Genomic DNA, 27,733 nt, shown 5'->3' with positions numbered 1-27,733 from the left:
TGGGAAATAAGCGCTAGAACACTCAAACTTATACATAATGTGTAGCTGTTAAGAGGGTGACAGAGTCACACTGTGCTAATATAGGTCACAGCAAGTTCTTTCAGGAAGATAATGGGCTGTGTTTAATTATAAACTAGGTTTCTATTCCCAGATCTACCTGAAGTGACCTTGTGTAATCTCTGTTATATTATCTGTGAAAAAACTGCCCTCTGAAGTAAGGGACCTGGTCTCATAACAAGAATTAAGAAGGCTCAGAAATACTAATAGGAATCAGTGTAAGAGCTAGGACTAGCATTCATAGTCTGAGAACTTGCATTTCACCTTCTGCTGGTCTGTATAGCACTCTAGAGACCTCATGCTCACAGGTGCCATGCAAAAATTTACAAAAATTTGCACACAAAAAAAATTTGCAAAAATTTGCGACAGTTGAGAACACTGGTAAATAGGGACAAAACACAGGGACCTAGCTCCAGCTGTCTTGGTTCCTTAGCTTCTAGTCACCAACTTTTAGTTTAAAATATGTGACAAAATGCAAAGGCTATGTTGTTACCGCTTTTCTACCCAAGCAGCTAGTCAAAGGTCAAGGCCCTGGGGGTGTTCAAGCTGGGAGTAGAAACTGATGATGGGATCTGGTATTTTCTTTGATGCAGTCTTGTTTATTTACAAGGAATGTACAAAGTCCTGCTTCACCAATTGCAGGAGGAGCCAAAAACAGGCATAGCGTCTTTGTTTATAACCCCAAATCTCTTTTGCCAGCATCTGACCCAGAAACCCTCTCTCTAGCTTCTTCCCAGTTCATATACTGAGTTTGTTCAGGCTGTCCTTCTGACTCTCCCAGTCTGCCTTCCTCCAGCTTGTCCTGTCTGTCTCTCACACATACAAAAAACAAAAACAGATCCACCTATCAAAGCCCCAGTTTCCTGCATTTCAAAAACCTTGGGTTACATCATTCAGCTTCTACCCAGTATTTCCATGTGCTTGGGTTGTTGGGTTCTATTGCTATTATTTCAGCCTCCTGATTACAAAGCTGCTTTATATTTATCTGGAATGGATGGCAGCAGCCACACCTGACCCATAACTGAGGCCTGGTCTATACTTACGGCGAAATTCGGCAGCAGTTGATGGGAGTTAAGCAAGCTATGTAGAGTAGCTTGCGTAACTTATGTCGACTTCCTAAATCCTCATCTGTGCTTCCTAAAACCTCTCCTCCACTATGCTGCGCCAATGGGAAATGCATACCCATCAACGCAGTGCTACACTTTTTGGGGAGGTGGTTTTACTAAATTGACTTCCGGATCGATTGAGCTGTCTTCACTTCCGCTCAATCAATCCGGATAAATAGATCAGTGAAGACATACCCTAAGGCTATAAGAAAATCGCAGGCTATGATTTTCCACCCTCACCCCAACTTTCCACAATACCACTCACTCAGATGTGGCCTGGCTGGCCCTCAGTCATAAAGGCTGGTGGGGAGAAGGGGGAAGGCCAAATTTGAGTGAGTGGTATTGTGACATGGTGCACAGGACTGCAATGCCACTCAAATTTGGCTCAGTTGACAGAGGAGCAGCCAGGCCAAGTTTCAGTGAGTAATGCAGGGGCACCATTCAGGTAGGGCAGGGAAGAGGGCACCCCATGCTTCATATCAACTGAAACCAAGCTGTTCTGCCTGTTGGTAGGGAGGCCAGTCATGGTCCTGCTCTGGATCAGGGAGCAGAGGCATGCAGAAATGGTTGTGGAGAGATTAGTCCCTGCCACTGGCAGCATCATCCAAGGGCTAGCAGTGCTGAAATGAGCCTTTGGCAGCCAAGCCCAACAGAGAGCTGCAGTATTGGTGGGAGTGAGTCTGTATCACTGCCACCACTGGGGCAGGATGTGCTCAGTCCATGTGCTCCTGCCTGCTCTGGGCTATGATGGCAACTCTCTTGTGGAGGGAGCAGGGCTGGATGCAAGACAGAGAGGGAAAGACTTTAAAATCCCCAGCACTGGGGCTAAGCAGCCCCTTCATTGAAATTTGAAATGCCGACCCTGTTGCAACACCACTCAAATTTACATCAATCACAATTTTAACTAACTGTGGCTGCAGCTTTTGAGTAAAAAAAATGCACAACGTTTGTACAGCCTTATTTATAACATTTTACATTTACATTTTACATTTAAGATATAAGACATGTACAGGAGTTCACTCAACTGAGTCATGCTACCGCCTAGTGCTACAGGGTGTAACATAAATGCTCTACACTAGCACTTACCTATTGCTTAAGCACAGAAATCTCTGTTAGCATGAGAGAGAACTACTTACTTGGGTCTGCTATGTCTGTAGTTGTGTCAGCAAAGTACTAATGGGTGTTTGTGCAGTATGTTCATTGTGCTGTGGGATTAGTAGCAGCTGAAAATAGTGTCCATTTCACAAATGAAATGAAGATTTTACAATAAAGATTTTCACTAAACAACATTCATAGCTGTTTTGTCACTATTCCAGGCTCATACAATTCTACAGAAGTATGTCACGTTGGACTTCATGATCTCATAGTTTTTATTCATTCTCCTCAAAAAATAAAAAGATAAAAACCATAAGGGGACCGTAATATCACTAGTTTTACCAGGAACCTCTTGGCCGCAGAAGGAAAATAGTGCACTGTGACTAAATTAACTTTACTGGCTGCACAGAATAATGTGATGTTGAGGGAAGGGGAATGGTGACAGAATTACAACAGATCAGTAAATGTCCACATCATAATTTGTTCGTAAAGCTTCATAATATGTAATGCATATTAAAAATGAAAATCAACACTTTTATGTTGCCCTTATACTTACATTAAATGGAATATAGTCTGACTTTTCAGACAGATCTGAAAACCTTTCCTCTTTTTTTGGGTATGAAGGACAGAGAACTACATTTCCTATAGAAGTGCTTCTCAAATATTTTATTCTGTGGATCACTTCTTAAAACAAAGGTGTTAGTGGACCAGCTCCCCTGCCATTCCAGATCCCACACCAAATAGAGAGCTATATGAAAATAACAGTAAGGTGATATTAAAAAGACTAGATAAAAATAAACCCACTTTAATGAGACAGTTGTTGCTATTTGATTACATTGCACAGTACTGTGTATGTGTGTTATTTACTTTCTTTCCCTGGGCATGGGCCTTTAATAAAAGTATCCTCCCATTCTCTGCTGCTCTCATGAGAACAATTTCTCCTCATCGCTTTGGAGTTTAGTTTCCTCCTGTGTGCATGTACTACCTCTCCAATTAGATTGTAAGCTGTTTTGAGCCAGAACGATGTCTTTTGGCATATTTGTACAGTGACTAGCACAATGGGACATTGATCTGATTGGGTCAGGGCACTGCACTGGAACTCGATCATGACAATAGCTTTGGTGTCAGTCAAACATTTGACTGCAGGAACCTTGGGAAAAGAAAGACATGTTCAGGGTTCAGAGAAGTTACTTTTTTAAATGTAATTGGTCAGTAAAGTATCTGGAAACCCTAAAAGATTCATGTAAAACCTTTACCTTTTAAATAAACTGGCAAGATTTCTCCAAATCTGTATCTGAACTCCAATAAGTGATGTTTTGGCTCACAAAGGAACCTTGTCTACAAGCCTTTAAAAACAAGAGGAAAGTCTCAAACTGTAGTAATGTAGTAACCTTCCCACAAATGAAGGAGGCAGTGTTTTCTCTCTTTTTTTTAGAAAGCAAGAAGCAAGCTCAAAACATGAGCAATGGGCTTTTCTGAAGAACACTAATGAGTTTCTGAACCTATTACAGTATTGATATTTCAAATAGTGATTGAAACAGTCAGTGGTTTACCCACTGAAAAGGAGAACTACATTATTGTTACCAGAACATGCTAAAAATACCATTGTATTAAAAATTATTTTCTTCTAAAATAAAACAGTCCCTCTTCTTTCCCTGAAGAGCACTATATTCCTAAAACTTTTGTACACTTATTTTGCGGATACCATTAATATTTTATTTTTTTCCCCATATGATCAAACTGTGGGTTTTTTTTTCATATGCAGACTTTTAAAGCCTGAGAGGATTTGGGCCCTGGACATTCAACAGGAAGTGAAATAATTTAAAGAAATAGAATAATGTTAAGGGTGTGACCAAAAGGAGTTGCATTGTTTCTTGGGGCTAACCATTCAGGCAAAGGAAGCATATGAGCCTGCAGGGGGTCAGAATGATTAAATTGCAATAAGGTTTCAATTATCTGAGACAGCACCACTTGGAAGATGAATGCCTTCTAATAATGTTCCTTGAAGTTGTATCAAATAAGGATGCTTTCACTTAGCAAGATCCCCTATGCAGTTTCAAAAGAATCGTTTGAAGTATTGCATGTTAACTGGAAGGAAATTGAAACAGTCTTTATCAAGGAGTGCTGAGCTTTATTAAATTGTGGGTGTGAAGTAAATTGTGTAGAAAAGAAATCAGAATAATAGTTTTATTCCAAGGTGCAATTGAGAAATATTGTGGTCTGTATGCTGACCAAAAAGATGACATTGGCCTAGTCTACACTGTCAGTGTCGTTGACGGGAGATATGCAAGCTATGTATTGAAACTTGCATATCTCCTGTTGACTTACTAACTTTCACTTACCACAGCATCTTCACTGCACTGCGTCGACAGGAAACGCCCTCCGGTCGACGCCGCATTACTCCTTTTGGGGGGATAGATTTACTGCGTCAGCTGGAGAGCACATCCGGGTTCGACTGTGTGGGTCTCCACTGCCCGCTCAATCAATCCTGCTGTATTGATCCATGGAACCTGACGAGGCACCCGCAGTGTAGACATACCCATTGTGTCTGTATCTTAAGGACGCTGTTTGTCACCTGAACTGAAAGGACTACCCAGAATTTAAAGGGAAGAGGGGATTGAGACAATGGTGTAACATTAATATATTGACAACTAGCAACCTGATTGTAATGACAGTAATTTGGCAGAGGAAGTTCATTGCCCAATGGGGTCTGTGTCAGTAGTAGTTCAGTTGCACAGACAAGAGGCCTAGGGTAAGAGGAATTTAGAAAGGTGGTGAGATTGACTAGGACAGGATTATTAGCAGTAATGGCACTATGGTACTAGGAGTAGTAGGTTGAGTAAATTAAGCCCAGAAATGAACTGGTGTCTGCTGTATTTGCTAATGGCTATATTGTGAATTTAGGTATATCCTTAAGCCAGGGGTGGTGTGTAAAGTGCATCACCTCAGGATTAGCCTGAGAGGAATTGTAACTCAGAGACACACCTGTGAATCACAACTGCTTGCTTACTTCTCTCTTGGTGCATTAAGTGTACTAGATCCTAAACTGGTATAAATTGGCACAGCTGTATTAACTTCAGTGGAGCTATGCCCATTTACACCAGCTAGGGATCTTGTCCAATATTTTCCTGAATAAAAAAGATTAGAGATGGTTTCTGCGGAGATCTTTCCTTTACAAGCTTATTGACCCCATCACTACAAGAAATGTGTAACTTTGGTGTTTATATCTATTCAACCATCTTTCCCACATCATGCTGGGCCCTTGTTGCTGCTTTAATTTTCCCAAAGAAAGAAAAAACATACTAAGGCTCAGATTTTGATCTGCTTATTCCTTCCTCATTACTCTGTTTTAAATGTGACTAATGGATTGTAGCAAGATGGGGATTCTCTCTTGGCCTCATGCACACGGTGGACAAACTAGAGTATGTGAAGGACTGCTACTGTTAACAGCAGTCACCACTTATCTCAGATTAAATAGGGACCAGGTAGGAGTCAAATGGGGTAATTTGTGTCTTTTGAACTGAAAACGTTTCAGTGGGGTTTGTGTTTGCCACTACATTAGGTTTAAAGATCTTTCATCAATGGGCTTCTACTTCTCCCTGTAAATTGGTGGTCAAGCTGAATTCTGTATTTCTCCTAGTGCTTTCTGGCTTGCAGAGGGATCAGAGAGGATGAATTTTGTCTTCTTGTTCTTTGCCTCTTTCTTCTGAGCCATTAGTTGATGTCTTTAGATCACAGTCAGCATCTAAAAACAATGTGTAGGCAGTGGGGGAAAACCCATGGAATCTCACTGAACACTGAAGTTATTTTACTTGTTGCTGCCTTATTGTACATTTATCAGAGCAATATGGATGTTTACATACTGAATTACACAAGTAATCCTGGAAACATGAGATAATGGTTTTAATCCTAATGGTCACGTGGGATGTTGAGGATTAAATATTTTGGTTCCATTTAATCAATGGCCAGAGTATTTTGATGTTTCAGGGAAGCTGTTATTTCATTGCTTTTCAATGAAACAATGGCTTGAGGTGAAATTGGGTGGTCAGATACATTTCCTGGCTTCTCTTCCTCCTGGAGATTTTACTGAGCTTTTAGTTGTTATCAAGAACATAAAAGTTTTGGTTTTTTTAAATAAAAAGCTGATTTATTTACAGTATTAAGAATGTATCTTTGCGAGATGATAGCTGAAATATTTAAAATTGATCACAGATACTATGAACTTAAAATAAAACTACCCAGAGGACAGATATTTGCTTTTCAGAGAACTAAATGCAAAATCACCCAGTGGTCTGGGAACTTGTTTTGTTCATCTTGATATATAATATCATCAGATAGTTTATAATAATTCATATACAAAATATTTCTAGTGCTGCATATCAAGCCACATTCGTAAAATAATTATTTGCCCAGTAGTACAGTATTATTGCTATGTGATCATGTAAGGAAAGGTCTTGTGTCCCACCATACAATATACATATAAGGTACAGAATTCAGTATGCCATGGGTGTCTTAAATCTGAGTATCCCAGATTTAAGTCAGAGCATTAGTGTTCTAGTAGCATACTAGTCTGTATTTTAATATAATCCTTTTTTGTGCTTCCAAAACCAGCTTTATGAGTTGTAAATTGGCTTGTGAATACTCTTATACTTCATAATCCCACATTAATTTATAATAGACTCTTACCATGTTAGAGCCACATGGTTTCATTTGTCTGTGAGCCCCAATCTATTGTGAGAAGTAGAATTTCTGAATTAAAATATTTTGTCAAAACTCGTTTCTGAATATGGAAAAGCATGGTCACTTGCTGAACTACAACAAATTACTAGCTGCACTAATTGATAAATGGTAGTTAGTGGGGCTCTATGAGTTATAATTTTCCATAATATTTAAAATTGTTAGAGCTCACTTAATATTTTTCAAAATATATTATAAACTGTTGAGGTTTTTTAAAGGAAGTAATTTACAAATATAAACAGGAAGCCTAATTAAAGGGTCAATCGTTCATGTCAGGCACAGCCCTGCATTTACAGTAATGTGGAGGTCTCCAGATATCTGCTTTTACCCCCCATTTCCTGCTGGTTCTTGGGGACACAGTCATGACCTACCCCACCTCCTGCCCTTCTGAGGTGTCATACACCCAGGGGCACATGCAGGGAGCAGTCCCTTTAGCACAGGAAGCACAGGGACTGCTGTCCATGAAGCAGCAGGGCAAAATCTGGCCCTAAGAAAATTAGCCCAAATGAAAGCCCCAGATCCAAACACCCCCCCATCCCAGGTTTGTGGAAGATCCAGGTCCAGTCTAAGCCCTCACCCAACTATCCCAACTTTGTGGAAATTCAGATTTAAATTTTGCAAGTTGAGCCCATCGCTACTTAACACTCAGATGTCATCTGACTTCTCCCATGTAAAAAAAATAAGTAAAATGATATGCTTCATCAACATACTATTGATAAGTTTGCTCACCCTTAACCACCTCCTTATTTTTCATTTATAGACTGGCCTTATTGTTGCCTGTTACCAAGGTTTTGTGGATATTGTAATAGCCTTAGCACAGTGCCCTCATGTTGATGTAAACTGGCAGGACAATGAAGGGAACACGGCTCTAATTACAGCTGCGCAGGCAGGTAAGGTTCTCTTTCTGTTTCACCTTTATGTATCTGGTTTACGGCAGTATGTTTGTCATGGCCACCACTTCTGGGACAAAATCTGTGACTCCTAGGGTTTTTTCCACCACAACTCATGGACTTTATAAACCCAGCTAGTCTACTTTCAAGCAAGTCTCTCATGAATCTTTTACAAGTTCAATATAGAATCATAGGACTGAAAGGGACCTTGAGAGGTCTTCTATTCCTGTCCCCTGCACTCAAAGCAGGACCAAGCATTAGCTAAACCATTCCTGACAGGTGTCTGTCCAACCTACTCTCAAAAATCTCCAATGAAGGAGATTCCACAACTTCCCTAAGCAATTTATTCCAGTGCTTCACTACCCTGACACTTAGGAAGTTTTTCCTAATGTCCAACCTAAACCGCCCTTGCTGCAATTTAAGTCCATTGCCTCTTGTCCTATCCTCAGAGGCTAACAAGATCAATTTACCTCCCACCTCCTTGTAACAACCTTTTATGTACTTGAAAACTGTTATCATATCCCCCTTCAGTCTTCTCGTCTCCAGACTAAACAAAGGGTATGTCTACACTGAAAGCGGCAAATTCGCACCATCAGATCGATTTATCCAGATCGACTGAGCGGAAGTGAAGATCCCCTCAATCTATCCGGAAGTCAATTTAATAAAACTACCTCCCCCAAAAATGTAGCACTGCGATGATGGATAGGCATTTCCCATCTGTGCAGCGCTGTGGAGACAGTGCACTAAAGGGAAGTTACGAAGTCGATGGGAGTTATGCAAGCTACACAGAGTAGCTTGCGTAACTCCCATCGACTGCTGTCGAATTTCGCTGGCAGTGTAGACCCGGCCTCACTCACTTTTTTTTCAATCTTCCTTCTTAGGTCATGTTTTCTAGACCTTTAATCATTTTTGTTGCTCTCCTCTGGACTTTCTCCAGTTTGTCCACGTCTTTCCTGTAATGTGTCACCCAGAACAGGACACAGGAGTTCAGTTGAGGCCTATCAGCCTCACTTCTTGTGTCTGACTTACAGCACTTCTGCTAATACATCCCAGAATGATGTTTGCTTTTTTTGCAACAGTGTGACACTGTTGGCTCATATTTAGCTTGTGATCCACTATGTCCCCCAGATCCCTTTCTGCAGTACTCCTCCTAGGCAATCATTTCCCATTTTGAATGTGTGCAACTGGTTGTTCCTTCCTCAGTGGAATACTTTGCATTTGTGCTTATTAAATTTCATCCCATTTACTTCTAGGGTGACCAGATGTCCCGAGTTCATAGGGACAGTCTCAATATTCAGGGGTTTGTCTTATACAGGCGCCTATTACCCCACATTCTCTGTCCCAATTTTTCACACTTGCTGTCTGGTCACTCTATTTACTTCAGACCATTTCTCCAGTTTGTCCAGATCATTTTGAATTTTAATCCTATTCTCCAAAACACTTGCAACCCCTTCCAGCTTGGTATCATCTGCAAACTTTCTAAGTGTACTCACTATGCCATTATCTAAATCATTGATGAAGATATTGAGCAGAACTGGACCCAGAACTGATACCTGTGGGACCCCACTTGTTATGCCCTTCCAGCTATATATATATATTGATAACACATTCAAACAATATCTTTTGTAGTGGAGTATGGGAGAGTAACCTGGGCTTATGAATGGGTCTAAGCCATTAATTATTAACAGATGGTTTTAATTATTTTAACTTCAAAATAAAGAAAATTTTGCTAAAAAATGTGACCGGTGTCTTTTGTTTGTTTGTTTGCTTGTTTCCTTTTGTATTTGCCTTTTTTTCCCATGACAAACAACCAGTCTTAATGTTAATATGATATATTATATAGCTGCAGTGTGTTCATAACTGTAGCTTTCTTTCACACACTTTGCACATATCTTGATGCCCTGTGGTCATTGCTGAATATTGGAAAGAAAATTAAGGAGCCATATGATAGCCAGAAGTATTTTAGCCGCAAATACATTATTCAGTCATTCTCTGTTAAGGACAAGGAATCTAATCAGATATTATGAGCTTGATTCAACATTCACTAACATTGGTATTACACAACAGGGTTACTACATTGACTTCAGTAGAGTTACGCCTTATTTACAATGGAGTGGGAGGAGAATAAAGAATCAGTCTGCATATTTTATCCCACCCAAAGACAAATGTGTGTTTATTTCTAGCATGAGTACACTCAGAATCATCTAACTGTTGATCATTGTTAAAAGCTAAAATACTATGCCTTAGTTTTAAAGACTGCTGTAGTCATGTACTGTAACTGATTACAAAATGCTGAAATGACTCGCAAAAGAGAGGTGGCAAAAATGATTAGGATCTGTATCTATTGGCCAAATACAGTCTTTATTTTTTTTCTGTGGTGTGGAGCCCAAAACAGCTTTGCAGTCACACCAGGCTCTGCAGCTCTGCTCATCTAAACAAATCCGGTGTCTTTATTAAAACATGATCTTTGGTGTCTAGCAGAGTTACAAATTTAAGCTTAGTGGATTGCAGTGCTGTCCCTGTGATTTTTCCATATGCATAAAAGTTAGGCACCTCAAAGCTTAGCGTCACAACACCTAAGTCCTTTTGTCGATCTAAGCCTTAGTGTCGCTGACTGGCATGGAGTAGGTGGTTCTGCAACTTGGAAATGATAGACCTTGAGATAATTAATTCTGACAGATGTTAGTTAAGAGGATTTATACCTAGTGTTGAGGAGTTCGAAATCTGAGATCGGATGAACTGAAGGAATGTAATAATTAGCATCAAATAGGTCGGTGTACATTTAGTTTTACATGTAATGGACAGCATCAGACAAGTGGACCAGCTGTGGTAGTCAAGTCCCTTTTAAAAGCATCTAGCACTGTAGTTTAAAAAAATAAAATTATATAGTTTAGTGATCATTTTTTATACCCTAATTACCACAAAATTTGTTTGGCAGCTAACTGGACATGCATAGACATTATTTATCAATAAAAAACAATATCACCTTTGCTGCTAGAAAATCTTTGGCTTTACCTGGCAACTTTTTTTGTATGATTCTGAAAAAGGAAACGATGATTTATATTTTACTTAAGAAATTCTTAGGAGATAGTAATTCCTTATAAAAATGTTTGTCTTTTCAGAATTGTCTTATTTATAGCAATCTGTAGCTTTCTAAATAGAATCAGGAGGTCTCAGAAGTTCTGTAACCTGCTTTTCTTTTATCTGCTTCTGATGTATATTCGGCCCATAAAAGGTTTAGAGTTAAGGCTGGCTCTTTTCTGACGTTTCTACTTAATTATAATGAGCTCAGAATTAATCTACAGTGCTGAGATTGACTTGACAAACATTGACTTGGCACTGTCTATCAGTATTTGATATTGATCCCAAAAGCAAATGAGGCTGACTTTAGTCGGCAGAAGCTTAGGCAAGCTCTTTAATACTTGTTTTTACTTATTTTCCCCTTTGTAATCCTGAGCCACAGTGTTGATACCTGTTATTTAATACATTCTTACAAGAATGTTGTGTTTAATACAGATTATCATGTGGTTAACATCGCAATTGGAGTTAGAATGGAAGATAGTTGCTTCTTAATTCTAAGTGGTAGCTGACAGCAATATACTATAGAAGGCTGAAACCAGAGATTTTATGTGGTTTTTCTTTAATTTTTCAAGTATATTGTAAATAACCTTTTCTAATACAATATTTTAAAACTGTAGAATGACCCTGTCTCATGTCTTCTGTTTTTCTTATTTGGTCAGGCCATGCCTACACTACAAAATTAAGTTGACCTAACTTACATCAGCATACAACCACTGCAGTACTTACATTGCTTGTGCATGTCTACACTTTGCTTCTTGTGTCAGCGGTGCACATCCTCACCAGGGGCACTTGTCTCAACTGTACTGTTAGTGTGGGGCATTGTAGGATGGCTCCTGAAAGCCAGTAACAGTCACCTGAAGCAATGCAGTGTCTACACTGTCACTGCCTCAACCTACTATGTTGACCTGGACTCTATGCTATTCGTGGAGGTGGAGTTATTAAATCGGCATAACGGGGCAGTTATGTAAGTGGGACCAAAATTTAAGTGTAAACACTTCCATAGTTGTGTCAATGTAAGCTGCCTTGCGTCAATCTAACTCTGTAGTGTAGACCAGATTTTAGTGACTTCCCTTTTCCTCCCATTATCTGCAGTTTCTACTTTCTTGCAGCTTTTGATTGGTTTCGTGCCCCACCCCCACAATTCCTCTCATTAGCTTTCTACGCCGTTTGGGTAGATTGGCCCACTATTAAAGTCAATAAATTTGTCAAACTGAACCTAATTGTCCAGTTATTTGTCATGAACTGTAATTTACTACTAAAGTCCTAAAGATATATCTCTTGACTATGGTGTGTGTGTATATATATATATATATATATATATATATATATATACACACGTGCACACACACATACATACAAGGTGACCACATTGAGAAATGGAACATTTGTCACTCCCCATTGCTGTGAAGAGCCCATTCCCCAAGATCACTCTCTCTCTTTGCTTTCTAAGCTGTTGATGCTTTCAGGTTGGCCCTTCCTCAACTGGCCCGGCAGAACCAGTGCTGCCTGCCCGCTCCTGGTTATGGTGGTGATACATAGCTGCCAAGGTCAGCTCCATGTGTGAGGTTTTGTGAATTATTTAAGGAGTTTATTTGTAAACAGTTTGCATAAATTATATTCTTTAAAAAAATCATGTGCCTTTAGTGTTTGTGAAAGGCATCACCTTGACAAACGAAGCTCTCTGTCTATACCATATACACTGCCCTGCCAGCATTGCTCTACTCTTATCTGGGGTAATGGGACAATTGAGTTTTCATAGCTCATAAAGTTCTTGGCTCCTCTGCTGAATCTGCTACTTGGTGCAAAGTGTGCTGGTGAGTTTGTGATGTGGGAACTGAAACTGAGATCTTCTCCTGGAAAGGCCACCAAACATCCATTAGATAGGAATACATTTTAATCTGTACTGAGCTTTGCTAGATTCAAACCAACAACCCAGAGGTGAAAGACTTAGTAGTGCACTAGCAGTGCCCTGAGGCATCTAGTCACCCGATAAATGCTAATTTAATTGGGGTTTCATAGACTCCTATATTACATCCAAAAAAGAAAATTTTACTTATTGGTGACTGGTGTTCTCTGAGTGTCCCCTTTATGGAGGGCTAATTTTGGGGTTTGGTGGTCCCTGGTTTGAGCTTAAATAACTTTACAAACAGCATGTCCCTTGGGTCTCATAAGCACAGTGACTTTGATGTTTGAATCTTCATAAGTGCATCCCCTCTACCGCCTCAGTCCTTTCTCCCGATCCTAAACTGTGATAAAAACTCTGAGAAAGAGGGGAAGGTGACAAGGAAATGTGAATGCAAAGAGGCGACTTTCAGAGAACAACAGCTACCAGTAAGTAACTGACCTTTCTTATTCTCTGTGCATTGCCCCTTGTGGGACATTAGTGAGCAGTACCACCAGAGATGAATGGTAGGCCGAGGAGTTCTGTAACTACAGAATTATTGCTAAACTAGCTGCCCAAATCTAGCTTCTAAACAGAAGGCCAGGTTTAATGAATTGTGCTTAGGGAAGTTGTGAGCCAAACTCCAAGTGGTTGCTCTGTAAATCTCCCTGCCTGAAATATGCCATGAAGCAGTAGTAGTATGTCGTGGAAAAGATCACGCATCTTCTCCTTTAGGGTTGGATCGAGCAGAACTTTAATTGTGACAAACACACAGGAAGCTATAGCTATAGGGAAGCCCGGACAGCACGTCCCCGTGCTGATCTCTGGAACTTCACCTTGGTACAAAATACAAGTGGCTTATATTGGTTTTTAAGATTCCTTTTTACATACAGATCGTATAGTGGAGTTTCTGATACTTAACAGGTCATTTACCGCACATAGGGTATTTATAACACACAATGGGGGTCTCACGGTGCCAGCATGTCCTGGCGATTCTTTTGGTGCCAGTGAGTCCCGGGTCACATATAGTCACTTGTTATTTATCTGACAGGGTATGGCTGGGTGCAGTTACAAAGGTAGTTAATGTCTTACAACATAGACCAACGATTTTGCATTTCTATTGTAGTTCTAAGACATGCTGTCCGAATATAGCATTTCTATCACAGTTTCAGTCTAAGGCATCCTGTCTGAATTTTTGTGATTCCACAAGTACCTCCTGTGGCCCATGGTCCTAATTAGTTTACTGTATTTCAAGCTATTATTAGTAATTGATTTTCCCTAACTGCATGGTATTCCCATTTAAAATAATAATTGAAACAAACTCTCAAGCCACTGAAATAGACACTTAAAAAATAAGTGTAATTATTACATCAAGATCATTTCTGTTTTAATCTGAAATTATTCTCTTTCATGTGCTATACACAATGGTAAAGCCACACTATTTTGATTAATTGTAAGGTTATATAAAACAGTTCCACTTTATGGCTGAGATGTGTGTCCTCCGAAATGCTCTCACAGGGTCTGAATTCAAACAGTATTTGGGTGTAAATATGGTGGCGCTATTGAATTTCTCATATGTCTCAGACACATCTTTGGTGTGCCGTTCAGCAAAGGAAATATATAGGTCAGCGGTTCCCAACCTTAAGGTAACGACCCCATTTGGGGTTGTAACAATAAAAAATGGGGTCGCAAAGATGCTTGACAGCTCCCGGCTGGGAGCACTGGCAGCAAGGGGTGGGGATCACGAGCAGGCCACCTCACTCTTCCTCTTTCACTTTGTGTCCTCCCCGCCCGCGCGCCCTCTCCGCCACAGTGAGTCCTGGGTGCATCGCGACACCCAGCAGTGCCCGGCAGCCCTGGAATAGGAGGAGGCACTGCTGGGGACTGGGGCAGGAGAGAGGCACAGTGCGGGGGCGGGAATCAGGAGAGATGGGTATGTCACAGTACTCAGTCTGGGGCTGCCTAGGGCAGGAGAGATGAGGGTGTCTCAGCAGGAGAGATGGGGGTGTCACAGTGCTGGGTGTAGGACTGCCTGGGGCAGGAGAGTGGAGGGGGTGTGGTCACAATGTTGTGGATGGGGCCTAAGTGAGCCGAATGAGGACAATTACTGCAAGGCACTAAAGAGGTGCAGCACGACAAAACTTGAGGCCCAGGGGAAAAGGGATAAGTGGCTTTAAGTCATTTTGTATCCTCGGGTGTCTGGGTTATCTGGGAGCCAGAGCCACCCATGGCAAAACTGAGACATCACCAGGGAACAGCCTACATTACTGCAGCCCATTGCTAGATACCTAGACATAGCAGCACTGCCCAGAATCTATGCAGTGTGCCCCTTTCCCAATTTAGCAACCATGAAATCTAGGATTGTTGAACAGTATGACCACACAGTAAATATAATCCACACTTAAAGCAAAAGTAATAAATGTCAGATAAATTGATTTAATAGCTATTTTAGGTTTTGTATTCAATGTTGTACTTTTTATTTTAAAAACCATTACAATGATTTTAAATGAAAAATATAAATATCAAGCATTGCAATGCCCTGGCATGTCTGCTGAGGTCACCAAAATTTTCAGTGTTTAAACTGGGTCACACTGAGTAAAAGGTTGGGAACACATGATATAGATGATAAGCAGACCGGAAGTGTTTAGTGAGACTGTAGGAAGGACTTGTCTATTATTTTTGTAGATTGAGGTTAAAAGAAACTCTTTGATATGTGGAATTTCATGGTTATTCTGACACACTGATTTGAACATCAGGGTCTGTCAAAATGCTGGCAGCAGAATTGCTTTTAAAACTTCAGATTAGCTAACGTCTTGGTAGAAAAATGAATTCAGCTCACTGATGTTCATCTGCTTTTTGAAATTTAAGATGTACATCTTTGCAAAGATAACATCCAGCTCAGGGGCTTTTCTAGATTGATAACCTTGAAATAGTATAGGGAGGGAGCTATACTGTCATCTTAGTAATGTTGAGAAGCAGCTACAAACTACCCAGTTTGGCATGTAAATCACAGGTTTGAAAAATGGCAAACATATCTCTGTAACTTGCCTACCCGTCTCTCAGCATCTCTTCCTGACAAAGCATTTATTTTTGGAGACCACATGCCTTCTAGAATTATAAAATTCATCACAGCCTGAAAACAGGTTGCGCCCGAAAGATGGTAAAGGGTTTTTACATATACATTTTAAAAATTCTGACTAACAGTGGGAACAAAATTGATTGGGTGGGTGTTGTGGGGCACTGAAGAAAGGATGGGAGGTTGAAGGGGAAGAGGTAATAAAGGAGTGACAAAAAGAGTGGGGAAGAAAGGAAGAAATGTGAAAATGATGAAGAAGAAGAGATTAATGTGGAAAGAGAGAAAGGAGAATGAGAGGATGAAAAAATATGGGGAAAAGAAATAGAGGAAGAGGAAAAATATATAGTTTGAGAAAGAAAAACAATGCAAAAACAGAAGGAAAGAATACCACGTACAGTAAAAGAAAAGAAAGTAATGAAGGAATAAAAAACAAAAATAGAAGGGAAAAAAGGAAGGAAGATAGAGTACAGTAACTTTTATTTAATAAAGGTTAATGCAACCATAAAATAAAGTAAAAATAATACTATTAAAAACACACATCATTTCTCAGGGTCCCGATGCACAATATTGCTGCTGCTGGATTGCAATTACCCTAGCCAGATATGAGTGATAACAGAGGTGCTGATATCCAGCGGAAATCCTAATTTACTCACTCTTTCAAAACATCCGCTGGATACTTGTGTATTATATGGACCAACTACCTGTCAATCTGTAACACAGTTACGTAGTAATTGTGGAATACAGAATTGCAAATTAGAATAATTCCTTTACATTAATGAGGATGTAAAAGCCAATCACACAAATTATTGAGAATGTTATGGAAGGTGCTGAGCAGCCTCCATTCTGCTGATCTGTCAGGAGTCATTAGATATCTGACAGGACTGGACACTACATTCTCAGACACAAACCCATGTTTCAACAAATCCATGTTTCCTTGATATGCACATTTTCAGGACAGTCAGTGTGTGACATCATGCCTGCTTATATGTAGAAATATCAATGATGCACCCATAATCCAATGTTTAAGCCCCCAAAATAGAAGCCAAGAGACCCTAAATGGAGTGTTGTCTTGGGGAAAGTCATTCCACCTTCTTGTCTCAGTCCCCCCATCTGTAAAATGAAAATAATATTTACCTTCATTTGTAAAACATGGATGGAAAAAATACTTTCTAAATAACGACAGGCTGAGGAGCCTTTGCCTCTAGTGGACTGAATTTGCATGCTGCTGCTTCCATTATTATTAATTATTACTGTAGAACAGCGGTGCCCGGAAGCCCCAACGAAAATTGGGACCCCATTGTTCCACGCACTGTTAAACCAAATAGAAAAGTCATTCTAATGGACCAACCATGCCAGGCATAAAGTGAGTCACAGAACATGTATTTGAGGCCATTGATAAACTTCACAGAAAATATGCTTGGCATATGCATGAGCTATGGTATGATTGATTACTTATACTGTAATAGACACTTCTCTATTTACTGAGTCTTGTGCTGTGCACCACTTTGCGAGGCCAAGGTGAATCAGTACCATCCTAGGAAAAAGGGAGTTGAGTTGTATTTAATGTGATGTATAAGAAATTAAACAGCACAAAGTTTCCATAAGCAAGTAATACTGTAAAAATTGTACAGGTTCTCTCCAAGCTATTCATGGTGTGAATGAAAAACAGACACTTCAGCTGGATGGCAGTCTCTCTCCAGATCTTTAAATACGAGACATACAGGACAAAGAACTGTATACTGAGCAAATTATTCTTGATAGGTGGTACACCAAGCATACAGACCAAGAAACCCTTGATGTTGGAAAGTCTTTTTCCCCCACTCTACAACTTCGCAGTGCCATGCTCCCTCATTCACAATCCCCTTTCACACCCTCTCAGTGCTGCGACTTTCCTCCCACTCCCACAAAATTACAGTAGGTATAGTAACCCACGGTTACTGCCACCATCGATCAGACTTTACATCTGTCATTAATAGTCAGCAATAGCATGCAATTTAAATATAACATGTTAACTTGTTTTTAGAGCTTCATGAAGCTTTCATAGCAAACCTGAAATCACACAACACTCACCTGGTTTTGGGTTTAGGTACAAACTCTAAGTTCACCTAGGTTCGCTGAAATACCGGTGAACTTTTCAAGAGAACCTGGGCCAAATTTCTGGCTTCGTATCAAAATCATGTGACAGTTTGAACGCAAAATAAGGTGAAATTTGGCAGTTATGTCTAAGTTTTACTTTGAGTTTGCATTACTTTGAACCTGAAATTTGAAGCAAACCTTGGGATACATAAACCCCTGTAGATTGAAACTGAAGAGGTTTGCATGAACCTCTGTGATATTAAACAGCTGAGTTCCACACAGCTCTGCTTAGTTTTCTTTGTTACTTTACTGCTATTTTTTTAATCTTCATTTGAAGTTAGATCCAATTCCCTGGGGAGCTTTAACTATGATTTCCATCCTATCTGAATCAAATAGCCTATATTGTATTTATATTTTTGGTAACATAAAGAAGAGCATCTTTAACAGTAATTAGAGTCTTTTTTCAAACTAAATTTATATGTATATAATACTGTTTTATAGTCCTCACTATTCTGATGTTCTCTAGATCTCTGTGGTTGAAAAACAGTGTTTCTGCTATCTTGAGGCCTTCAGGCTATGCAGAGGGATATTTAAACATCAAGAGGAACTGAGCATTCTTGGGCCAGTCCGGCAAACCTTTTGGACGCAGAAACACCATCAGTGTTAATTGTCTTCATTATCCTTATTTGTGGCTTGATCCTGCTCCCATTGAAGTTAATGAGAACTTTGCTATTGAATGCAACATGAGCAGGATTGGGGCATTTGGTTATGTTATGAGCTCAATTCATCATAGCCCTGCACCTTATGTGATCATTTACACCAGATGAAAATGAGTGTAAATAATTGCCATTCTGATTTGGAATTGTTTTATACCTAGTTTGCACTCACTTTGTATTGGACTAAGTGATGACACAAGGTGAAGAGCAATTCTGCATTTGGTCTTCAATTTCTTTGCTTTTTGCACAATTTAAACTCCAGTTTTAGATTGTGTAGGAAATTGCTTGAATTTAGGAAGTTTCTGGTTACAGAAAGGGTTGGTGGCATTTGGCAAACTTCAAAGGAGGAAGGGTGAAACTGAAAACATCTTTAACACAACTACAAATATATTAAAAACCTTCGTTTTTCCTGCCTTCCAGAAGAAGTGTAGGATTGTGTTGGTGCAAACAACTGCTGATGAAAACTGCACCACATGTGCTGCAGATTTTTTTTTTAAATTGCCCTGTATGAATTACAATCTGCTTCAGTAACATTTCTGGATTAACTTCACTGTCATGCATCACAGAATATCCAACTGGACTGCAGAGTGAGGTGACAGAACATTTTTTACAGCTCACAGTAGTTATGTTGTGATTGTTGCAGCTGCCTGACAGATTGCATTATTATACAAACCATCAAACCATCATAAAATAAACGACAAGTGAAAGGAAAACTGTTTTGAATGAGTCAAAATGGCACTAGATATTTGTTGTCTTCTGTTAGTTCAGTTATAAGGGCTTGATGCTTTAATTTGGTTTTCAGACTGTTAGCTCTGTGACACGTATTATTTTAGCCAATGATAGTCTTCCACTGCTCTGGATATCCCTACTGACACCAGTGATACTGTCACACAAACCAAAGTAAATGAAAGGCAGCAATGACCTTTCTTGGAGAGTAAAACTTGACAGCAGAACATCAGTCACGTTGATTTTACTGTGAAGCCAGTAAAGTAGCCCCAGTGGCCTACTGCTAGTGAGTGGCCCAGTGACAGGGGGGGAAATGGTGAAAAAACCCCACAAATAATCCCTTTGTCTACTATCGAGCCCTCCAAAGTTCTGCTGAGACTTTTCAGCTCTGACTGCCTAATGTAACCAGAAATGAATCAGACTCTACGATTTTAGAGAAAAGGATCCAGCTGTCTCCAGAGCAGTATTTGAAAATATGTATGTACAATGAATACCTTCACATTTGCATCACCCCTTCCATTTTCAAAGGATTTTAGGGGTCAGTTTGGTTTTGCTACAAGCCCTGTGTATGGCGCAACGTGTTTGCACTGCCCTAGTAGCAGACCCTGGTGCAGAGAGTCACATTCTATGTTCTGGTTTCCCCTGCTCCAGCCCCATAAGTGGCACGGCCTATATCCCCAGTGCAGCTGTGCTGGCCAGCACAAATGGTTCCACCACCTCCATTCACTCCATCCATTCCCTACCTCTCCCAACAATATGAATGGAGAACACATAATAACCCCACACATGCTCTTCTTCCCTCTGTGCTACTACCCAAAGTATGGCTAACTGGTACAGGCAAGTAGGGGCATCTTACTATGACATGTCACAGTCTGGTCCTTAGCTATTCCCCACAACAACCTGAGGCAGGTAAGTAGCAGTATTATCTACATCATTTTTTTTTTTTTTAAATAGAGGGGAAAACCATACTTAGGGTCAATCTCAGAGCTGAGATTAGAACCCAGGAATTCCAGGCTCTTATTCCTGTGCTCCAATCAGATTTAAGAGTAAGTGCTAATGACTACAGCACGTGAAAAAGGATATGAGACAAGGGCATAAGTATTAAGTCGCTGTGGCTTGCATATTTGCTAGCTGCTAGTGGCCTATTAAAAGTTTCAAGCAGTCTAACTCTCATAGTGATTCTTCACTCTAATATTTTTCAATAGCAATAACTCTCCTCTCCCGTTTTATTCTTTTACAGGGCATATAACCATTACAAACTACTTGTTGAACTATTTTCCTGGTCTTGATATTGAGAAGAGGAACATATTTGGATTCACAGCACTGATGAAAGCTGCAATGCAAGGCCGAACTGAATGTGTCAGAGCCTTAATGTTGGCAGGTATGTGGAATTCTTTGCTTCCTCATTACATCTTACTGTGAATAAAGTAGCAGTAAATCAATGAAAAGCTGGCCTTTCTAGTATTTACTTTATTGAGAGGCATGGTGGAGCCATTGATTCAAATGAAAACAATAATTTCTGAAGGTCTTGTAAATAGAGAAGTGATGCAATTATCATCATTATTGTTATTATTGTCCAATAGTACTTAATACTGTTATTGAATTTCCATCTGAGCATCTCAAAGGAAATTACAAGCATTCATTGATTTAGACTTGCATATTCCGTGAGAAGTAGTATTATTATCCACATTTTTCAGATGGGGAAACCAGGGCATAGAAGGTTAAATGACTTATTCAAGGTCACACAGCAAGTTTGAGTCAAACTAAGGAACAAAACACAGATCTCCTACTGCTATGCTTTAATTAACAGGCTACCTACTCTTGCAATATTAAAAGAGTAGAGTACTGTCATTTTTTCTTTTTAATCTTTGTAAAATATGGGGTCAGCTATATTGTTACAAAATTGGGCTTAGGTCCACTGAAATATTTGAAAAACCTGGCATGATTTTATAAGAAAACCCAGTAGTTTTGATGTGATATTGAGTTTCATTATCAACATTTCATACAGTTCAAATACTATCAATATGATACAATATTCAAATGTGATCTAATAACTATGTTTGTGTCCACAATTATAAAGCCACTTAATGTTAAATAATAAGACACGACAAACTGTGTCCAGCCTAAGCCTCCAAGTTTTCACATCAATGAAAAAGCCTCATAACCTGAGCCTGAGTCAGCTGGCATGAGCCAGTCATGGGTTTTTCCTTGCTGTGTAGACATACCCTTAGTTGGCAGTATTGCTCTGTGAGTAATCATTATACAGCAGATCATTTTAAAAACCAAATAAAAAAAATCCTGCATCATTTGTGTGTCTGAGTACATATGGCCTTGTGCCATTTAGCACAATTTATAGAATGTTTGTCATGTTCTTTTGTAAAGGATAGGACTCTATAACGTGTATTTCAGAGAAAGAGGAAGCACATTACTTGATGATCCTATTACACTACATCAAGTCATGACAAAGGAAAATATAAGGAAAAAGGGAAATGTACGTTTTCAAACATTTAAAAGCAAGGAAGCTTTAAGATCTTCTTCTGACCCCATACACACACACTTAAATTACTGAGATGTATTTACAACATTAATTCCAGCACTGTGAGGTTTTTAGACTGGCAATTTCAGCTGTGCACAGATGTAGTGCATTGTAAACCCTGCTGATGTCTTCTTCTGCTGAGTCAGGGCCCTGCAGGAGCCTTACACCATGCTGTACCTGTAGGAATCTGCCAACCCATACTTGCAACTGTCTCCCTCTTTATAAGGCCCGGGTGCTTTCCCTTAAGTACAACTGGGCATCAGGTAATCATTCCATGTGCCCTGGACCCTGCTCTTTCTTAAAGTGATGAGTGATTGGGGCTTAATTTTCAGAGAGGCTGTTCTCTCTGAAGGTCAGAGTGTTCAGGTAGGGAATCAAAATATTGAGGCACCTACAGTCACTAGTCACTTTGGAAAATCTTGGCCATATGTTTAATCGTATAAAAAAAAGAATATACTTTTTGGAATGTAAAATTAATATTAAAGCAGGTTAATTCCTGGTCTGAAGTTGCTTCCATTGAGCTGCCACACTGCCAAGGTCACGTGATATCATTTCTGAGCAAGATAACCGCCTCCAGCAGAAGATAGTGCAGAAATGCCAATTGTGATTAAAAAGAGGGCAAGATAGTGCTCCCCTTTACACCAAAGCCACTCCAGTGAAATCATTGGAGTTGCTGTGAATTTAAACTGGTATAACTGAGAGCAGAATCTGGACCTCAAATAATACATTTCATAGTGCATGTCCCGGGGCCAAACCTTGACATCAGTGAAAGTGCTGCCCGACTCAGAGCTTCAGAGTTGGCCTGGCTAGAGTTGCCACTTACTCTAGCACTCTGTTATTGCTAAACTTAGCAAAATGGGTGTAGTTTTCCTTGAAGATTCCATTTAATTAAAGTCCTGATGCTGCTTTATTTAATGGGGCTGTTATCTTTTAAAAGAGATGACTATTTAATCAGAACTTTAGACCCGACTTCGTATAGACTTACATACATTGAGAAGAAGACTTACATCTGGATTTTAATAAAAAACATTCATAGTACACTAGGCATTTTCTATTCACGGGTCTGAAATTCTGATTAATTAGAACTCTGATGCTTTGGTGGCCCCGCACAAACACAGCAGCAGTGATGTCAGTTTTGCAGATAACAATCTCATGAGACATGAAACCTCATTAATTGAATAGAATATTAATATCCCAAAGTGACACATCTACTCAAATTAGTTGCTTGAAAAACAGGATTTGGGACGTGATTTAATCTAATGAAAATGAGGACTAAGGGCAATGCACCTATTTTCTAAAAGAAGACTTGTTAGACCATCCTTAAATCTTTCAATAAGACTGCCCTAACCTTTGAAAAAGGGCTTGAATATTCATGTCTGACCCAATTGGTAAAGTCCTTAGAAATTCTGTTGAATGAGGAATTTGTTTAGGAATGTTTCTGGATTTGCAAAGTAAGTCAGTACTGTCTTAAGAAAATCTTGTGTCACATGCGATTTCGTAAGATGAGACATGAAGTCAGTGTAGCGTGGGTTGCTAAAAGATTTGGATCTCTGGTTTTGGTAGATTTCTTTCTTGAGATATAGTTCCCGAAAGAGCTGGGAATGTGTCAATTTGTACTGATAGAGCCTGAAACGATAGAAGAGGCAGCAAGAATAGTGAGCTCAGTGGTCCCTCTTAAATGGTCTCTGATCAGTTGGGAAAAATGTACCAGAATAAGAAGAAACACAATGTATTTGACCATGGTTTAGAGCTAGAGCACAGCTCTTCCATAATTTGACATCTGGAATATATCTGGAGACAAACACCTGGCTTTGCGTTGTCTGTTTGCAAACAAATCCAAGTGGAGATGGCCTCACAAATTGGTTAATCTGTTTAACCGTATATCAGAATAGCTTCCTCCCCTCACATCAGGTCTGGCTGGATCATCTGCCATGGAAATGCTGCTGTTCTGGTTTTTTGTGTACATGGCATTTTGGGGTAGGGAGGGGCGGGCATGGGGCATGGCCATCAGCAAACTGGATCTGAAAACCCAGGGCCAGTTTAAGCACATTCAGGTCCCACTGCACATGGTTGGGGGCGCTGTCCTATGTAATAAATCATTCCCACCCTCAGCTTACTATTAAAATGTATGTCATATGTACACAATAAACAAACAACTCCTATGCAGTTTCCCATATTCCCAGGGAGACCTATGAAAGTTGGGGAGGGGAAGGAGTGCAGGCAGAAGTGGGCTTGAGGAAAGGTCAAGGATATTCAGGAGAAGGGGACAGGCTGAGAGGGGGAAAGGCGAAGGAAGAGGAGGTTGGTGTAGGGGAAGAGGAATGGGGTTCAGAGACAGTCAGGCTGATGGGGTGGTGAAGAGTAGACCAGGGCCAAACATCACAGTCTCTCCTCTGTCATTATTTTCATTGACCTCTTTACAGCTTTTGATACTGTTAGCCGGATTCTTCCTGAATCCTGTCCTCTGTTTGCTTTCACAATACTGTCCTTATCCTGCTTCTGCTCCTACTTCTCTGACTGCTCCTGCAGTGTCTCATTTGGTGGGTCCTCCTCTTCCTTCCCTCCCTGTCTTTCAGTCGGGTCCCACGGAGTTCCATTTTGGCCCCCATCTCTTCTTCCACTGGACCCTGTCTCTGGTGATCTTCTCTGCAAACTATTACCTTCATGCCGCTGCCTCACAGATCTACCTCTGTTTGCTACCTGTCCGAGCATGCTCCATCCTAGCATGGCTGAGGCTGAGCAGAACTTTCCCAGCAATTACTTCTCCTGACGGGGCCACAGAGGCATGGGTCCTGGAACTGAGAGCAGAAAGACTCTCTCTCCTGTTCTCTCAGTACTCTGACTACCTGACCCCATGGAGAAGGAGGAGGAAGCAATCTGACTTGAATACAGAGACATGAAAGAGGAGTGCAAGAGCCATTAGGGAAAGCAGGATAGGAGTATGGAGGATAAAGGCACAGGGGGTTTTCACTGTACCTCTGCGGGTCACAGCAGGGGATGCCAAATTCATGACAAACTGCTGGGAAATAGGGCAGCCTTACCCTAAATTAGTGGTTATTCTATCATTAGATTATACCACACCAGTAACAAAGGTAAACTTTTGTCTCACCACACTGGTTAACAGGAAGTCAAAGATGCAGTCTCATTAGGCATTCCAGCCCTTGTCTCACCACCTAGACACTGGAGTCTATGATGAGTGGTCACTGAAAACCAATTTAATCAAACATAGGGTTCTTCTAATCCCAAGAGATCAGCCACTTAGCCAGGTTAATCTATAACTCAGATCTTACCCAGTAATCACACTGATGCCAATACTTTAGTAACTAAAAACTAACAGTTTAATAACAAAAGAAAGAATAAGAGAGTTGTTAATGGTTAATAGATCATATCTACATATGAATAATTGCAAAATCCTTATATCAGGGTTGTACAGTGATGGAATAAACTGCAGGCTTGTAAGGTCTCTCAAAATGCTCTTTTTAGTTGTAAATCCACAGTCCAGAGAATCAGGGCAGGAAAGAGGCAAAATGGAGATATCTCAGGGATCTTTTATAGCCTCTACCATATGCCTGGAACTTTACTGTCTCAAACACAGCTTACAGCCTCTGTTTGTTTACTGGCCCAAGATGGAGTCCAGGGTCATATCATATGTCCTTACATGACTTGATGACTCCCAGCGGCAGCCATTGCCCATATACTTGCTGAGCTGTCCACAGGAAGAGTTATCTGGGTGGAAAGAGTTTTCTTCTCTGGCCCATTGTTAGAGTGAAGTTTCCTTAATGGTTCATCAATACATAGCAGTCTAGCCTTGATGTAAATCTTATCTGGTGGGTGTTATCCAGGAATCCAACACGTATTCAATGCCACTAAATAGCCAATATTCATAACTTCAAATCAAAGATGATACATGCATATAAACAGGATAATCATACTTAGCAAATCATAACTTTTCCACTGATATGTTACATGACATACTTTGTATAAGATTTGTGTCAATATCAATGACCATATTCACTCATACAGCATCACAGTGGTAATAGGAGCAGAGTGGGGAGACACAGACAGAAGCTAGGACTGGATTGATAGAGAAGGACACTATTAGATTAGAACACACTCCTTTCCAGAAGCTGGAGTTGAACTCAGGATCCCTGAGTCTCAACAGTCCTCGGTTCACTAGTAAGTAGCTGTGACAAAGTGTCACAAAGTGTATGTCTCATTACTTGGTAGTGACTGGTCCACATAGAGGATAGTAGTTTGCTTTTGCTACCAGTTACTCCATTAGCTCAAGTAGCAGAGGTCTTTGCTGTGGGCCTAAAGGCTTCAACCCTATTTGTGACCCATGTGAGGAGTCAGTACAGTTCCACATGATGGAATTTGGGTTGTGTGGTGGTTTGTTTTGTTTTTTATTTTCAGTGTGCTGGTTTAAAAAAAATAGGAAATTATACACAAGAAAACTATATTAAAACCATTAAGGTTGCAAAGTCAAGCACTCAGAAGTCAGGAAATGCCAGAATTAATTCTACTCCTTTTGTTTGTGCATTATGATACAGTCTTCAGTTACATAATCACATACTATTTTTCTCTACAGGAACTCTGTTTTGATTATGGCAGTAGGAGTTGAGGTGTGCACCATGTAACCTATCAATGCAAATGTTGTCCTTTCTCTTCTTTAAGGGGCAGATGTTCACACGACTGACCCAAACCGTGGAATGACTCCTCGGGAATGGGCTTGTTACACAGGAAGATCAGAAGCAGCCTTCCTCATGCAGAGGCTGATGGACAGGCCATGCCCTGAGCAGTTTTGTGGCCAGTATAAGTTAGAATGGCCAAAGATGAAGGAACATCTTGCCAAGGCCGCAGAGCCAAAAAGCTGTTTGCAGAGGATCTGTGAGGGTGTGAGGTCAGCAATGTCATTCAGGGTTTCCAGTGGCCCGGAAGAAGATGGGGTCCTTGACCACATGGTTAGGATGACTACAAGTTTAAGCAGCCCCTTTATTGCCATATCCTGCAGGACTGTGTGCCCAGGGAGTCCACCCTGCATTGGGAAACGCAGACTGGCTGTGCAGGAAATCCTTAGGAAGCAGAGAGCCCAGGAAATCCGATCTCAGGACAGAGACCATGTTAGCAGTTATGAGAAATTATTTCAGAACTCCAGAGTCATGTTGATCCCCAAAAAGAAGGATCGGCGGGCTAGTCTGCAGCCCCTCAACCTCACGGTAGCTCACATGAACACTGTGGTCACAAGGAAAGCAAGCCTCCTGCCACTGCACCTATTGAGAAGGAGCAGTGTGAGACCAGGATTTGTCATCCCCAAAGTCCGTATCAACAAGGCTCCTCCACCCACCTACCAACCAGAGAAAGTGAGGAGGAAGAGCAGTGCCAAAGATGGCACTTATCTGCAGATTCCCAAATGGAGATACAAAGAGCTGAAGGAAGAGCGGAAGAAGGCAGAGGAACAAGAGAAGAGGAAAGCAGGAGAGGCTCAGAAACTGAGGCAGGGGCTTCCCCAGGACAACAGGACTTGATTCAATGGTGGAGATGATGTCAGAAGTTCCAATGTTAACAGACGACGCACATCAAAGCAGGGGCTACCAAATGGAATAATGGCCTTTGGGCACTGAAATAGCACACGGGCTATCACTGACTTTGTCTGGTGGAGTGTGAGGAAATCTTGGGGTTGAAGTGTAAAAAAAACTGTTTGCCCACTGGCATTGAGGTGGTGATTTTTGTTCCAGTCCAAGATTAACAGCTGAGA

General features: G+C 40.5%; 1 protein-coding gene across 1 annotated transcript in view; it reads left to right on the top strand.

The window, feature by feature from the left end:
* ANKRD33B (ankyrin repeat domain 33B) overlaps positions 1-27,503 on the top strand; it is a 75,635-nt gene extending 48,132 nt beyond the window's left edge. The window contains exons 2-4 of the mRNA XM_067569345.1: positions 7,756-7,885; positions 20,683-20,823; positions 26,653-27,503. Coding sequence (XP_067425446.1) covers positions 7,756-7,885; positions 20,683-20,823; positions 26,653-27,503 — 1,122 coding nt within the window. The remainder of the gene's footprint in view (positions 1-7,755; positions 7,886-20,682; positions 20,824-26,652) is intronic.
* The last annotated feature ends 230 nt before the right edge of the window (positions 27,504-27,733 follow it).

Source organism: Emydura macquarii, unplaced genomic scaffold (genome assembly GCF_026122565.2).
Source record: "Emydura macquarii macquarii isolate MOO-44397 ecotype Brisbane River unplaced genomic scaffold, CSIRO-AGI_Emac_v2 contig_320, whole genome shotgun sequence".
Classification (NCBI taxonomy): domain Eukaryota; kingdom Metazoa; phylum Chordata; order Testudines; family Chelidae; genus Emydura; species Emydura macquarii.
The sequence above is the reverse complement of the archived record's forward strand: the minus strand, read 5'-3'. Positions and strand labels throughout refer to the sequence as shown.